The following is a 15349-nucleotide window of genomic DNA, read 5'->3' on the forward strand; positions in this document are numbered from 1 at the left end:
TTATTCATCACTTCAGTGAATGTGCTAAATCTTAGCACGCCGAAGCCAACTCGGGTCTTTCAAATTTGATTGTCCCTTTAACCCCAAGATTGTGGAGAGTTAAGATCAATGTCTAGTAGGGCGGTTGTGTCTTTGTCTTTTATATATGTGAAGGCTTTATAACACACGACCTTGTGGCCATGGTCCAGTGTGAAGATTCTTGACCTTAAAGACACGAATTCTTATGCTCTACCATTGAGACATGAGTCTTCCCTCCATTGTAATAATTTAGTATTCCAAGTTATTTATGAAATACTCTGGCTTCAAAATTCTCAAAATAAGGAAAAAAATAAATAAAAGAAAAGGTACAAACAGGAATCAAAGTATTCATCCAACAACTTAATTAGGATCTTGAACTTAATTCTTTCAAAATAGTGAAAAAAAGGAAAAGAGAAATGCAATTAAAAGACTGACCAGTTATTTTCAACCTCCTGATTCTGCTGCTCTATTATTTTGTCAATTACTCAAATTTCCAAGACATATATATTTCATCTGCATACAATGTTCAAAATATTATACTTAGCTTCCAACCTAAATATAATTTTTAGCAACATAAGAATGAATACCAAAGACTGAAACAATGGCCAAACACAAAGATAACTGTCAATGAACTCGCACTAAAGATAACTGTCAATGAACTCGCACTAAAGATAACTCAATGAACTAACACTAAAGATAACTCAATGAACTAACACTAAAGATAACGGGTAATTTTAATGAAGCATGTGTATATAATTATCCTAACATATAAACCTGGAGAGAGTTGTATTTCGTGTTGTGTATGAGACTCGTATATTTAGAAAGGGGCATGCTAGAGTAAAGCAAATTAATCCAGATGTGTCTATAGCCTAACTCACTTTACTGTGTTAGAAATTCTATGTTTTAATCTCACAAAATGCTTCATATTCACAAAGATAAAGATTGTTGTGTATGGCTAATAGATATTGAAATAAGTACACACGTATATAGGTTTTATTTTTTGCCAAACATGGTTTATTCTTTGGAGGAGGCTAGCACGGATCTCAACCGTCATAGCTCCCACTTAAATCAGGACATTCATAGTAGGAATCGAGCACAAAACTTTTTCTACTTGAGCTACCTGATGGATTCATATTTATAGGTTGTAACCCTAGTGTTATCAATAATAATGGTCCATCTCAAGACCGTAGGTACACATTATCTAACCTCGTTTAATCTTTTGTCCCACATGACTTCCCACTTCAGTCAAGGTTCTTTCAATGTGAATCGAACATGAGACCTCAATCTACCTCAACCTCTTAGACTCTTAGTTCACAGTGAGTTTTACCTTTTGTTCTTTTATCTTTCTTTAATTGACTACTCTTGTTTGATTACAAAGTTGTTTCTCAAACATTTTGTTATGCAGAAATAAGAGTTATGTAGATGTGTGTACCTCTAGATATTCATCTATTCCATATTTGGAACCTTCTCGTCCAAGACCAGATTGTTTGACGCCTCCAAATGGGGCAACCTGCATACAAAAAAAGGGGGAAAAAATAAGCTAAAGCCAACGTTTCTCATCCTGACAATCTCATCTTTAGATTAATGTATGTTGTATGTACCTCGGTTGAAATTATCCCCTCGTTAATTCCAACAAGTCCATATTCAAGAGCTTCAGAGACACGCCATGAACGTTGCATGCTTGAAGTGAATATATAAGCAGCTAATCCTGCAAATGCAAATATCAAAATTCTTAACCTGAAAAGACCTCCTCATCTATGACATATCTTTGCATCTTGGAAAAAATTCCATGTGAATTGTGTGATAAATCTTTTTCATGTAGAAATGACCTCATACAAGTTAATAATTTGATTGTTAAAGGTGAAAAATAAATTTGACTCATTTTGTTTTGTGGTATGTTTAATTTTATAAGAAAAATATAAGTCTCAAGTTATTTGATATAATGATCAATTCATTCACTAATTGATAACCCAATCTCCAAATTAAGCTCACCTAATTTTTCACTTACAAAGACAAATTCTCTCGGCAACCCAATTATATGAATCAACATCATTATAAGCATTAACTTTTAAAATCATTTTGGTCATAAACAATTTCATGCCACTAACCCAAATAAAATGCTAGCGCTATGAAAGATAGAATTTTTCGTCCAAAAAGGGAGAGGATGAACAAATACAATGATGATATGTAACAGTTAAGTTAAGGACAAACACTGTCAAATATTAAGCACGAGAAAATATTTTCTCAATACCAACCTGCATCGGTATCATTTGCAATGTGGATAGCTTCCTCCTCTGTTTTAAACCGCAAAAGAGGTGCAACAGGTGCAAACACTTCATCCCTAATAATTTGAATGGCACAACCAATAAATAAACTCAATCAACAAGCAGCTTGATAAATGTATTCTCACAAAATGAATAGGCAATTTAAATCAAATTGATGGAGGGTGCTCAGCTCAGTTAAATATCTCTTAGATCTGGTCTTGTTCCCCTCGTCCCGTTTCTCCCATTTTTCACTCAACAACATTAGTCTTTCAATCCTCCCATACTACAAACTGATTTTATTTATTTAATAATCTTTTTTGCAAAAAGAAAAAAAATCTTATATTAATAAACAAACTGATTTTATGACTGGTGAACTTGATGTAAATAAAGAATATCAAATCAATGAACATTATATACTCTAATTGCTTTGTTTGACTATAATAATAGTGAATCTAAATTCATTGGTTCATTCATATATAAATTGTGGATAAAATTTACTGAAAGCTAAACTAACTGAATTTAGATAAAAAAAAAAAAAAGTGTTAATAGCAAGTAGTTGCAAATTCTAACCTCATGCCTACTTGGTTTTATTACTGAGTTACCTTGGGTGAGTTTTCTTCATAAATATTATTATGCAGCCTTAGGATTGGAATCTTGCCAATGGTATACACATATAAACTTTTACCCCCCAAAATCAACATGGCATCATAACAAGTTAACAACCACCCTATGTTTAAGCACATATATGAGAATGTCACAACCCTCTTGAACTTACCTTGAAATAAGCATTTCATTCTTGACATCAGTTACTACTGTTGGTTCATAGAAAGTCATTCCAAGGCTATGCCTCTTTCCCCCAACAAGTATTTTTGCTCCCTACAAAAAAAGAAAAGAAAAAATCAGTAATAAGTAACGAGGATAAAAGAAAACACTCTAATGATACACAAAATCAGATGGAACTACTTAGAATGATATGCATTAAACAAGTAAAAGAACATGAATTACACAAAACTCATGACATAGGTGGTCTTGACTCAACAAGAAAGTAAACTACATGTAAGATTATCCCTCCTACAATTTTCTTTTGCATGTAACTTTAATATCCTCTGTCCCTATGGATTCTCAAACTTTAAAAAAAGGAAGATTGGAGGAAAAAAATCTGAACAACCAATCAACAATTCTTTTTAGTTTGAAAGAATACTTATAGACATGTCTTATAATTCAACTCTTTATCAAGAGATAAGTTATCTAACCCTGTAACACAAGATAATAAATAAAATCAATTTTCCATCACTAGTTAAAAGGTTATATAAGTAGTGAAGTCTAAATTTCAAATAATGTTAGATAAATGTATGTCACAGATAACTAATCCATTTCTTACAAATGAACATCACTTAAAAGTATACACAAACAACCTTTGAGACTGCATCTTCCAGAAATGCTTCAACCTGTAAAGAAAATATAATAGGAATCAAACTATAAAACTAAAGCATACTAGAAATTGCAGTTTCACTAGAACCTTATCTTGTATGCAAGAAAAGGGAACGGACCTTGTGTACAGCAGCTTCATTGATTAGGGGGCCCTGAAAAACTTGGCTTGATTAAATGATAGTAATAAGAGTTGTTGCAGAAAAAATGCATGCCAATAAGGCTAGACGCTATACAAAACACACTCGTTTGTAGTGAAATTAACATATTGGAGAGAGGAGAGATTCTGTATATATTATAGCCGATTTTTCATGATAAGGATAAATTAGAATCCTTAAATCAGAAAATAATTTCAGCATCCATCTAATGTCTCACATATAACTGATCATATGCCAGAAATGAAATCAAAATCTCGCAATATTTAACACACAATGCGACCAAGTACCTGTACCACACCTTCATGAAACCCATTGCCAACTTGCATGCTCTGGACAGCTTTTGAGAATGCAGTCGCAAATTTCTCATATATACCTAAATAACATGCAGTCAATTAAACATCACAAACTTAAAACAACAGCATCAACCTTCAATTTTAATTGGAAAAAGGATCCAGCAGAACAATATTGAACAGAGAAAAAAAAATGGTATATAACCTATGAGAGAAATTGCAGTTTGTTTCCAATTGATTAGCAAAAAAAGAAACTGTAGAACTAAGGAGGCAACAACATACTTGATTGGTGCAAATACCTAATTCTCTGGAAATATTTTTCAACTATCAATTGCAAGATTATAACCAACAGAAATCATACTCCTTTAACAATCTCAAACTTTTCACATGATATTAATTTGATCAATTCAATCTAATTACTAGGTTACGTTAAGTAGTGTGTCTTAACTATAATTACGTAGTGTGGTAGTGCTATGATTGTTTGTTGAATAAGGAGGTCTAGGTTGTATGTGCAACTGTTATGGTTCTTAATGAAAGATAATGAAACAAGAATATCAGAAGAGGGAGATAGGAGAACATATCAAGAATGGAGATGACACTTCAGAAAACTGAGGAGAGAGAAATACTACAACTGTTATTCATCATATTATTCCTTCGTATTAAATCAACAACCTAACTAACATATTAACTACTAACAAATGCTAACTATCTTTAACTATCTAACTACATACACGTGACAACAACCCATTCAGTTTCTTGAACTAGTTATTTGATCCAATAACTTGTGAATTGCTTGCATGTTTTATGATGACATAAGAGGTGGATTAAGTTATCTTATTACTAGCAATAACTGAACTATAAAAATACAATAACTTATTTGAAATAAAGTTTCTTATAACTATCAACATCAATAATAAAAATAGGCATGTTTGTAAACCTTGAAAAACACCCTACATAATAATGTGCGAGGAAGTCCCTAGATTCCACTTATTTTGGAATAGAATTAGTATTAGTTAATCAACTGTGAAAGAGATGTTGATTGCTAACCAGCATCTCAAAGTCTTAAGTGGTTCTTTTTTTGATATTTCAACTCTCACCTGCTTCACTTGAAATGCAGAACAAGTTTTAGATATTTTACTCCTTTAAGTTCATACTTCTAATTGCTACAAATGGATATGCGAGTAAATGACATTTGTACCCCCTCCCTCCCCATAGTTCTCTGGACTAAACAAGACATATCCTGAGTACTATAATGGAAAACCTTTCTAATACTTTATGTACCTTCTTGCACTAGGATCCTGTTGGCACACACACATGTTTGACCACTGTTGCGGAACTTTGCTGCCATCTGCACAATAAACAAATAATAGCTCCCCATTTAAGCCAAAAGGAATAGAAATGATCTATATTGCAGTGAATGAACACTTTAAGACCAAATAGCCTAACTGAAAGAGCAAATGTCACCAAGATGGCCACAAGGCACAAGTCCATACCAAAGAAGGAAGCATGACTTATAAAATTCATCTAAGAAAAAATAAATGACTTGTTAGACCTTACTAAATTATTTTCAACTTTTTGCATCAATTATATAGGGATTTGAAAAGAGTAAATCAATCTAAAATATATCATGAATTTCCTTGAGACCACTTTTCTGAAGAGGTGACTAATGTTCAAAAAGTTGACAAGTAAATATTCAAACTACTCGAATAGAAAATATCCTTCAAAGAAAACTAGTTTTTATAATTCTAATCAGTATAAAGTTAAAGCAATAAACTTTAGAAAAAAAAAAACTAAAATACTGGTTGATCAAGATATATACCAAGTATAGTCAAATTCCTCCCGAAAAATTACACTCATCTTATACGCTCCAAGGAATATAAATAGAAACCCAAGTCAAAACGGTTGCTCGTCTTGTGAACAACGAAAAACAGTGAATTTTCGACTTATCCAAATTAGACCAAATCTTAGATAGTTACATTATTTTGAAGATCTAAGAAAAAAATAGACAATGATCCAAAAATCACCTCAATCAGACAACGGAGGTGAAAATTTTCGCCAAAACAAGTTTTAGTTCATTTTCAAATAAGTCATTTAACCAGAAGGATTTGGACCGTCGATCGTATTGACCAAATCATCCACCTACAAGGCTCCATCGTCACCGTTGGATCATGAGACAGGATCCAATGACGCAAGATAAGTGTTGACCCGATCACTTGCCTAATCGCATTGCCCGACGAACCGCCTTCTGAACCGAGCGTAGCTTCCGGACCAGACCGATTCACCTGTGCCAATAAATTCTTCCTGAACGGATGAAACCATTGGCGACATAATGTTTTTTTCTCAATGGCTCAAACACCTAATTCAAAACACTAGTTAGTACCACTCAGCTACCCTATAAATAGAGCCTTCAACAAGGAGCAATGTGCACCGAAAAACAAAGCAAAACAGCCCCGACCGAAGCATCCATTCTCCCTTCTGATGACTCTCTAAACGTTTCTTTGTGAAATACGAATAGAGCGAGCCAAAGAGGATCAAGCCTACGGGTCGTTGAATTGGTCCACACGATGGATGGTCCTGATAGTTCTGATTGAGTGACTTATTTGAAAATTAATGAAGACTTATCTTGTCAATTAAGTTTCACCCTGATGTCCACTTGAGGTGTTTTTTAGACCTTTGTCTCTGTTTTTCCGAGATCTTCAAAATAATAATATAAGAATTGCCCTAATTTGGATAAATCAAAATTTTGACTTCTTTAGATCGTGCATTCGTCTTTCGTGGTTCAAACGGTGACAGTCCGTTTTGACTTAGGTTTCAATATATATCTATGGGGTTAAAAAATGAGTGTCTACAGCATAAAAAACAAAAGTATATACAATGAAATAATTGCCAACATGATTTAGTAGTAAGAATCTTCCAAATAAGGTTGTTTTTTAAGAAGAGATATATCAAAAGCTTTTGGATCAAAGTCTTGGGTTAGAGATTGTAAATGTAGATGAAAACTCTACTTCAACAAATATCGAATTCTTGCAAAGAATGAAGAATTAAAGTGAGCTACTCTTATAAGGATTGTGTCTGTTGAGATCCAATTAACGGATTCATTGGAAATCAGGATTAGTTAGAGGATACTACTTTATTTGATTTTATTGTAATTTGATTTTATTTTATGAACATAGTCTTAGATGGAAGGTAGTTTGTATATATAGTGCCCAATGTACATACGTATTCATTCGATTAAAGTATACAAAACATCCTGTTAAGGTCTCTCACTCGCTACTTTAATAGGCTGAATCTACAATAATTATTAAAGCTAGCATGGCGTTCAGGAACCAGCACCAGAAGGAACAAGTAAAACCAACAAAACTAGTATCTTATAAAATATAACAAGCTTAATTTTTGAACGCCCCTCACACTCTTTCGTTTCTCTAATAAAAAGTTGACCTTTCTAAAAGAAATAAAATAAAATATAAATAACATACCGCTCCTTTTATTGCAACATCTATGTCTGCATCATCAAAGATTATGCAAGGTGCATTACCACCAAGTTCTAGTGACACCTAGAAAGAGAAGAAAAAAAATCAGTATAATCAGCTAACATATCAAAAGCGTCTACATGTGATGCAACCAATTAAGCATGTCTACCCTCTTAACAGTTCCAGCAGCACCAGCCATCAATTTCTTTCCTGTTGCAGTTGAGCCAGTAAAAGTGATCTTCCTGACCTGGGGAGCATATTAGGAATTGGCTTAGAACTCCCGATATGATGGTAAGGTTGTTTGCATCTTATGAAGATACTTTGAGAGAGCTCCAATTCAGAAAGTTAACCTGTTTACTTTCAAGTAAAGCATCTCCAATTTCAGGAGCATTTCCCATAACTACATTTATAGCACCCTATATTCAGGAAATTCTAAACATTAGAGGTGAGGAAAATAAACAATAAATGCCACTACTTTAATAACTTCAATTAATAATACATCAATCTTCATCATGGATGTAAGAAGATGCAACAGCAGTAATATGGAAAGAAAGGAATAGAAGAATCTTCCAAGGGAAAAGCTACAGCATTGAAAGAATCAAAGGTTGATTCATGTGTTTGCTTCAATTCGGAAAAGGGGTTCTATACGGGATGAGAATTTTTTGATCTTACATTGCGTTCCGTTTTGCAGGATCACATGATCGATTGAGTACTGAGGATCGAGCCCCTTGTATGGTACTTTGGAAGGTTGGGGCCATGAAACCCAAGGGCATGCCATTTATGTAAAAACATGTCAATACTAATTTTAGTTATCCTACTGATGTGAACAAAACACAGGGTTGTCCATGTACCCCTACAAGAGAATCCCTTCTAATGTAGCTTTTAACAAGGTAGAGACCAGATAGAAGTCTTTCTTTTTTTGTCACAAAAAATGAAACTGTTAAATTAAAGCAGTTACATATCAACTTTGTTTTTTTTTTTCCTTGTAAATCTCTTCAGTGAATTTGTTCTTTGATTAATTTTTTTTTTGTTTTCTTAACTTTCTTATAAAGGTTTTCACAAGCAGAACAGTTTGTTGGGTGCCAAAACGTATTGATTAAGAACAGCTTCTGAAAAAAATTACAAATAAAACTCTGGCACTTTCCATAACTCTTTCTCGGTGAACACCTCAAAAAAATCAAAAAACAAATCAGAGGAAACGTCAGAAAACATGTTTGCTTGTCGTAGATTTATATCAGTAACAATGGCACTATAGCACAAGAAGTTATCAAATCTCCCTTCTTGACCTGTCAATCTCATTATATCACATCAAATTCTGTTAGGATAACACAATACTCGAGATTGAACAGAGGGATCCTAGAAATTCAGAGAAAGGTGTCTTCATAAAATAGTTCCACATATCAACTAAAGCAATATGGTCAGAAAATCACATTATGCAACAAATTTACTGGATCTAGGGTGCTACCAGCCAATAGGTGTTTGAAATGATACCTTTGGTATCCCAGCTTGAAGGGCGAGCTCAGTTGCTGCTAAGCAAGTTAAAGGTGTCAGCTCAGAAGGTTTAACGACCACAGTACAGCCACTGGCAAGGGCGGGACCAACCTGGTAGAGCATTAAAATTAGATGACAAATGATAAAGAATATGTCAAGTATGAAAACAACATGAAGTTTACATCATTCAATCCAAACAAAAGAACTCAACCCACCTTGCGAGTAATCATAGCCAACGGAAAATTCCAAGGAGTGATTACGCCAACAACACCTACAGGCTTTGGAAAGAGAGAGTTCAACTCAAGTAAGAAATGGGAACTGGGAAGATAATGATCAAATAATTAAAGTCCGAGTTAGAACATTCATATATCTTCTCCTTTGACAACTATGTTAGGGGAAAAAACTATCATTAGTGAACAAGTGATTCATGCATCATGTTCCTTCAAGTACTTCATCCTTATAGCATGGGAGATATAGACCACCAATCGTGGTGGAGTGGTGTCATTTCACAACCTCGTGTTCATACCTTATCTCATCTATCGTGTATCATATAAAAGGGCAAGCAACTACCTACCTATACCATACCTATTACATTACTCAAGAAAAAAATTCGTTGCTAACATTATTGAGCTTGTTCAAAGCTTAAGTCAACATAAAACTGAAAGTAGTGAGATGTTGACACGGGATAAACTCAAATGTACACTCATTTTGGCTTGTAAGTGTTGTCTATACAAACACTCACAAGAGTCTATCCATCACTTGCTCCTTTCAAGCTACTTCTTTATGCCATTAACGGAAACACAAAATCAAGGTTAATTGGGTTATGCCCATCAATATGTTTTGGGATCATTGGATTGCATGGTTTAAGTTCACTAAACTCAAGAAGGATATTGAAGAATAATTTTGATTGTCATGTGAAAATAGAAGAATTTGAAGGGATAGAAGAACATTCCAAGAGAAAAGTTTTGGAGCCGAAAGAATCAAAGACTTTATGCTCCATGCGTTTGCTTTTATTCGAAAAAAGGGATTTTGTACGGGTTGAGAATTCTTTGATCTTATTGACCTTTTAACCTTCTTTTTTCTCCTTCTGTTCTTTTTTTTTTGTTTCTCTTCTACTTCCATCTGTAAATCTTTAAAGCATCTTGTGTTTTCTTTTTAATGAAAAGTTGACATTTAAAAAAAATGTTTGAAGGGAAAACTAATTTGTTCTACCACTTTTTATGAAAGAGTTATTAGTATTTCTTTTTTGAAAATGTAACTTCTGATGGAAGCAATCAATTCTAAGTGTTGAGAATACAACCAACACCCATTTCGTGTAAAAAGCTTTTAGACAAAATAAGTTCACTTGTCACCAAATAAACGTGACAACTGCAAAACCAATCATGTCCTAAAACCCTACCAAGGTCATGCATTTCTTTTCCTAAGAGTCCAGAATTGCAAAAAAGAAGCAAACAGTAATCGACTGGACATTACAATGAGAGTCAAGTTACCAACTAATCAAAACAAAATTATACAGGAGAAAATATACCTGCTTTAAGACAAAAAGACGACGGTCAGGTAGTGTAGCCGGAATTATATCACCGTAGACACGCTTAGCCTCTTCTGCAAAAAACTCAATAAAACTGGCCCCATAACTAACCTGTACAAAATACATGTTAAATGGGGCTGTGAAAAATGTCCTCAAATCTTCATCAAAGAGCTGTGAAATCAATACCTCGCCAATAGCTTCTTTCAAGGGTTTTCCTTGTTCTAATGTTATGAGTTGGCCAAGTTCTTCTTTGTGAACAATCAGGAGATCATACCTTGGAGTCATGTATGGAGAACATTAAGCTCAATGAAACATGCCACTGTTTTGGGGGACTTGGTAAAAGAATTAAACAGACGAGAAAACACTTTTACGAAAGGTAACATACATGTCAAAAGATTTCATAAAACTAAATGCAGATGAATATTCAAATCTTATACTCGAAACGGTTAAATGGATCACATGTGGGTTTCACGCATGAAATGCTGACATCTTCAGACTAAGGGCGGTCCTTTTCAGATCCCTCCTAAAAAGCATTCTATAATATGCACAAAAAGACAGAGGCAACTTTATCACCTAGAATTAATCTCGACTAGAACCTAGCTTATCATTGGCAGTGTTAATGACTACCTTTATACCTTGTAATACAGCTAATCATAGGCAGTTTATACTTTTTGCATCCATTTGGAAGGATAATCTAACATGTAAATGAACCTCTTTTCTCTAGATTAAGAAAAACAGTAAACTGATGTCCATCAAGACATTATCAAAGATTCTATATTGTCATTCATCATGTATTGTGTAACGAAATGCTGGAAGTATTTTGTAGTGAAGAATAATAGTGCAGTAAAACTGCAGAAAGGTTGAGTTTACCATTTTCTCAGGTACTTGCTTCTTTCAGCTGCAGTAAGTTTGCTCCAAGCTGCACATTAAGTACATCATTACTTTATTTCAGTACACAGCTATGCAAAGTATATAAAACAAGACGAATATACTTCCATTTCATCCATTTGGGATGCCTCTTATGTAAGTACTAATGCGTGTAAATATTGATGCTTCAGATGTTTGTATTACAATAAATCAAACTTTATGACCAAGATCCACAACAAGCCAAAAGTTTCAAAGAAATATAACTGGCCGGAAACCCTATTGCAAACATGGTTTAGCTATATTAAATCAGGACCTAATATTTACAAAATAATGAACAAATGTGTGCAGAGCAACAAACAAAATGTCTCAACTGAGAAGGATTTTCCCAAGGCTAAACAAGGAAAGGTAATTTGTGCAGTATATCAATAATCAAATCATTCAACAAGATAGTAAAATGTCCATTTGGTATGGGAAAATTTGGAATGAAGATGAATCTCAATATTAAGTGACCGCTTTTAGTTGAACATGAGATTTAGATTTTTTAGATTATATTACTATATGTGAGAGCTCTAATTCAAAATGTCATATTAAAATTGGGCTTCATAGTCAGTGACATGAATAAAAGTCAACAAGTTGGGAAATGTGTACCAATTGCTTAAGATACAAATACAAGCGCCCGAAACGAGATTATGATAACAACCCCATCACTAAAGATACACACCATTTATAGGAAGATAGAATTACCTCTCTCCCTCCCTCCAGCTCTTTTGTGCAATTCAACCATGTATAAGCACCAATTGCTTTTGTGAGGACTGAGTCAGAATCTAATTCTAGCACACTATAAAGGCTTACATGATTTTGTGAATTTTGGCCATTCTAATGATCCTTGATTCAAGTAATTTGGTAAACTCCAATATCATTCTGACTTGCCTAAAAGGACTACTCTCAGAGTCCAAATAAAGATTATCTTAGAAGGTTTACCAAAAATTTCTTTAGATGAAAGTTGCATGCCTTACCCATATATTGAAGTGTTGGCCAAAACTCTTTAGGCTCATCTAGGAAACTGGTCGAGGTATTTAAATGTTGACTCATAAACTGGTCGTGAAGGCTCGAACCCACGAGCTTGTGGCCATGAGTCTTACACTCTACCACCGAGCTAAACGAGCCTTCTTCAATTAGGATATTACTACCTTATGACATCCTATAAATAGATGAGCTTCTCAATAACCTAACATTTCTTTAGTTTGGCATCAAAACACATTATTAGAAAAGTTTTCTTACGAATAGCATAAATATTATTATGCAGATATGCAATATGAGCAACATCATGAGATAATAAAATTATAAGCATACTTTGGAGATATAAAAGACCGTCTTTCATCTAAAGTACAAGTTGATCAGTTTAAACAATCATACAGCTAAACGTTTCAGATGCTGAACCAATGGCATCAATTGTCTCTCTTCCACCCATGCATGGCACATTTGCTATAACATCACCGGTGGCAGGATTTTGGACCTACATTACAAATGGATGCAAGACACTCAATAGCAATGGTTACAGGTATGGACAACGAATACAAACTATCATGATAACACATTGCCTCAATACATTCAAAAACTAAAAACCTGATCTCAACTTCTAGACATCTAAAAGAATAGCAAGAAATAGATTTCTTCCAGTAAAAATGATATAGTATAAGTATGAAAACATCAAAATTATCCCAAGATCGACTGTACTATTTTCATCCATTTCTTTTCTGAGAGAAACATGTAAGAAGAGGGAAGTAGAGAGAATGTGCGATTCTTTCAATACCTTTAAAGTTTTACCATCATATGCATCAGTCCATGTCCCTCCAATAAGGCCCTGGGTGCGTAAAAGCCCAGAACTCTTGAGACGATCAACAATACTATCTGCCTCCGAGCTAATCTATTCATTGAAACACACCTTTTTAGCTACTTCATAAACTTTTGCTCATACACAAACATAGATGCTCAATTACTTGAATTACAGTGATAGCAGAATTAATTGATAAAACACTACAGTACTCACTAATTGATAATAAAATGGATTAGTTAATATCATCAGACTATGATAAGAATCTCAATGTTAAAAACACAAGAAGAAACCCTACATAAAAGATAAAGAATAATTAAAATTCACTTGCAGAGATCACTCCCCAAATAACCAAAATATCTATCTAGGACACACATATACAGTGAAATCATACAATCAGGAAAGCATACCGAAGTTATAGAAACAATAGAAGATTAATTTCCGATTGATCCAAAGCCGTGATCGCAATTAGGTGTTAAGAAATTTATAGTAATAACAAGATATGATCGATAAATTCGTCAGCGGAGGAGTACCTGTCGAGAGAGCAAGGAAACAAAGGGATGCCGGAGAGCCGGAGAAGACGAACGGCGAGAGAGAAGACTACGGGTGCAGAAAACCATCATGCCTGCCATTTTCGTTCCTCTAGATCAAACGATACTGTTTACACTCTTACACAGTATCTATTACAGTGTACACCAATTTTTTTTTTCTATTACAGGTCTAATTTCTGTTTTCAGCCTTACACGTCAACTTAATGAGAATTATTTTATGAGAAATGATATAGTAAACAAATTAGAGGGGAGAATTAGACAACGAATCCCTTTGGGCATCATACGGATAAAAGAAAAAAAAATTGAGAGGTAATACGGGAAATGAATCTGGAGGAACTAATCTTGTGGCATGACATGTAGGTAAAAAAATAATTATTTTTGCTTTTTTTTCCACTTAGGATAATTTTCCCTCATTTTAAACTTTCTCATTTTCTCTCAAATCTTCTCTCTTTTCAATCTGTCTCCGTCTCCACTCAAACTCCATATCGTTTCCGCTCAAACCCTAACCTTAAGTATCTACTGTTATTCAAACAAAATTCACTCAAACCCTAATCCTAAGTATCCGCTGTTTTTCAAACGTAATCCGCTCAAACCCTAATCCTAAGTATCTGTTGCTCTTCAAACGGTATCCGTTCCTCTGCTTCTTCTATTCAACTTCTTATTTTTCAAACGTTATTCAATTTCTTCTTCTTCTCCTATCACAGAAGAAGAAGAAATTGGGGTGGTATATAATATAGTGTCTTCTTTTTTATTTTGCAGAAGATTTAGTGGGGTGGTATATAACAGGAAGATTACCAACAAAATGTTGATCGCTCTGACCCCCTACTAGTGCTTGCGAAGACTGTTTCTAAATCCAAGACCGCAACTCCATCAAAAACAATACAACATGCGAAAAGAAATTTGATTCGGAGTAAAAGGAGCACGGTAACTTTTTCATTAATGACCTACCCAAAATGACTATAACATCTTGTTCGAGAGCTGACGGACCTACAGAAACAAGTTGTGAGGGATATATGATTCGACTTAATGCTCTCATTGACGTCTCTAAATGTCCCACGAAATTGTCACTTCACCTCCTGAAGACATTCAAACCAAACAAGATTTGGTTGCCATTAAACAGCGGAGAGAGACTAAGAATAGACGAAGAGGATGTCTATAACAATCTAAATCTCCCCCGATGTGACATTGCAATCGAGGAGTCGCTAAGGAAATATGAAGACTACGAATCACCGAAATATATCAAAGTACTGAGGGCATAGAAGTCAAGATGGGTGGGGCAACCGAATAGAGGAGGTTCTTCAATAACATGCATGCCAAATATTATTAAACAGAACATAACCGTATATGACAATTTCAAGCGTGATTTTGTCATCTAAGTGGTATCGAGTTTTCTTTCCATCAATAAGAATAAATTTTACAGGTAAACCTTAGTCTTACACTATGTTGTCAC

At 34.3% G+C, this 15349-nt stretch overlaps 1 protein-coding gene across 1 annotated transcript; it reads right to left on the minus strand.

Annotated features, from left to right (window-relative positions):
• Nucleotides 1–308: 308 nt before the first annotated feature.
• On the minus strand, nucleotides 309–14041 carry LOC124919197 (succinate-semialdehyde dehydrogenase, mitochondrial). The gene is made up of 20 exons (XM_047459377.1): nucleotides 13882–14041; nucleotides 13328–13441; nucleotides 12931–13030; nucleotides 11518–11566; nucleotides 10834–10921; nucleotides 10648–10758; nucleotides 9335–9397; nucleotides 9120–9230; nucleotides 7979–8044; nucleotides 7798–7875; nucleotides 7635–7712; nucleotides 5440–5506; nucleotides 4156–4241; nucleotides 3833–3865; nucleotides 3698–3730; nucleotides 3058–3158; nucleotides 2274–2359; nucleotides 1620–1726; nucleotides 1451–1528; nucleotides 309–531 (listed from the first exon to the last, which is right to left on the minus strand). The coding sequence occupies exons 1-20, from the start codon at nucleotides 13978–13980 to the stop codon at nucleotides 496–498; spliced, it is 1584 nt and encodes a 527-aa protein (XP_047315333.1). The 5' UTR covers nucleotides 13981–14041; the 3' UTR covers nucleotides 309–495.
• Nucleotides 14042–15349: the final 1308 nt, after the last annotated feature.

Source organism: Impatiens glandulifera, chromosome 1 (assembly GCF_907164915.1).
Source record: "Impatiens glandulifera chromosome 1, dImpGla2.1, whole genome shotgun sequence".
NCBI lineage: Eukaryota > Viridiplantae > Streptophyta > Magnoliopsida > Ericales > Balsaminaceae > Impatiens > Impatiens glandulifera.

Bases quoted from the DNA above. Each gene is read 5' to 3' on its own strand.
- LOC124919197 (XM_047459377.1), bottom strand. From the start codon at position 13,980: ATGGCAGGCATGATGGTTTTCTGCACCCGTAGTCTTCTCTCTCGCCGT. The intron at 13,031-13,327 runs GTATTGAAAGAA...TTTGTAATGTAG, and splicing joins ATGATGGTAAAACTTTAAAG to GTCCAAAATCCTGCCACCGG. The intron at 3,159-3,697 runs GTTGTTTGTGTA...CTTTTTTTGTAG, and splicing joins TGGAAGATGCAGTCTCAAAG to GGAGCAAAAATACTTGTTGG.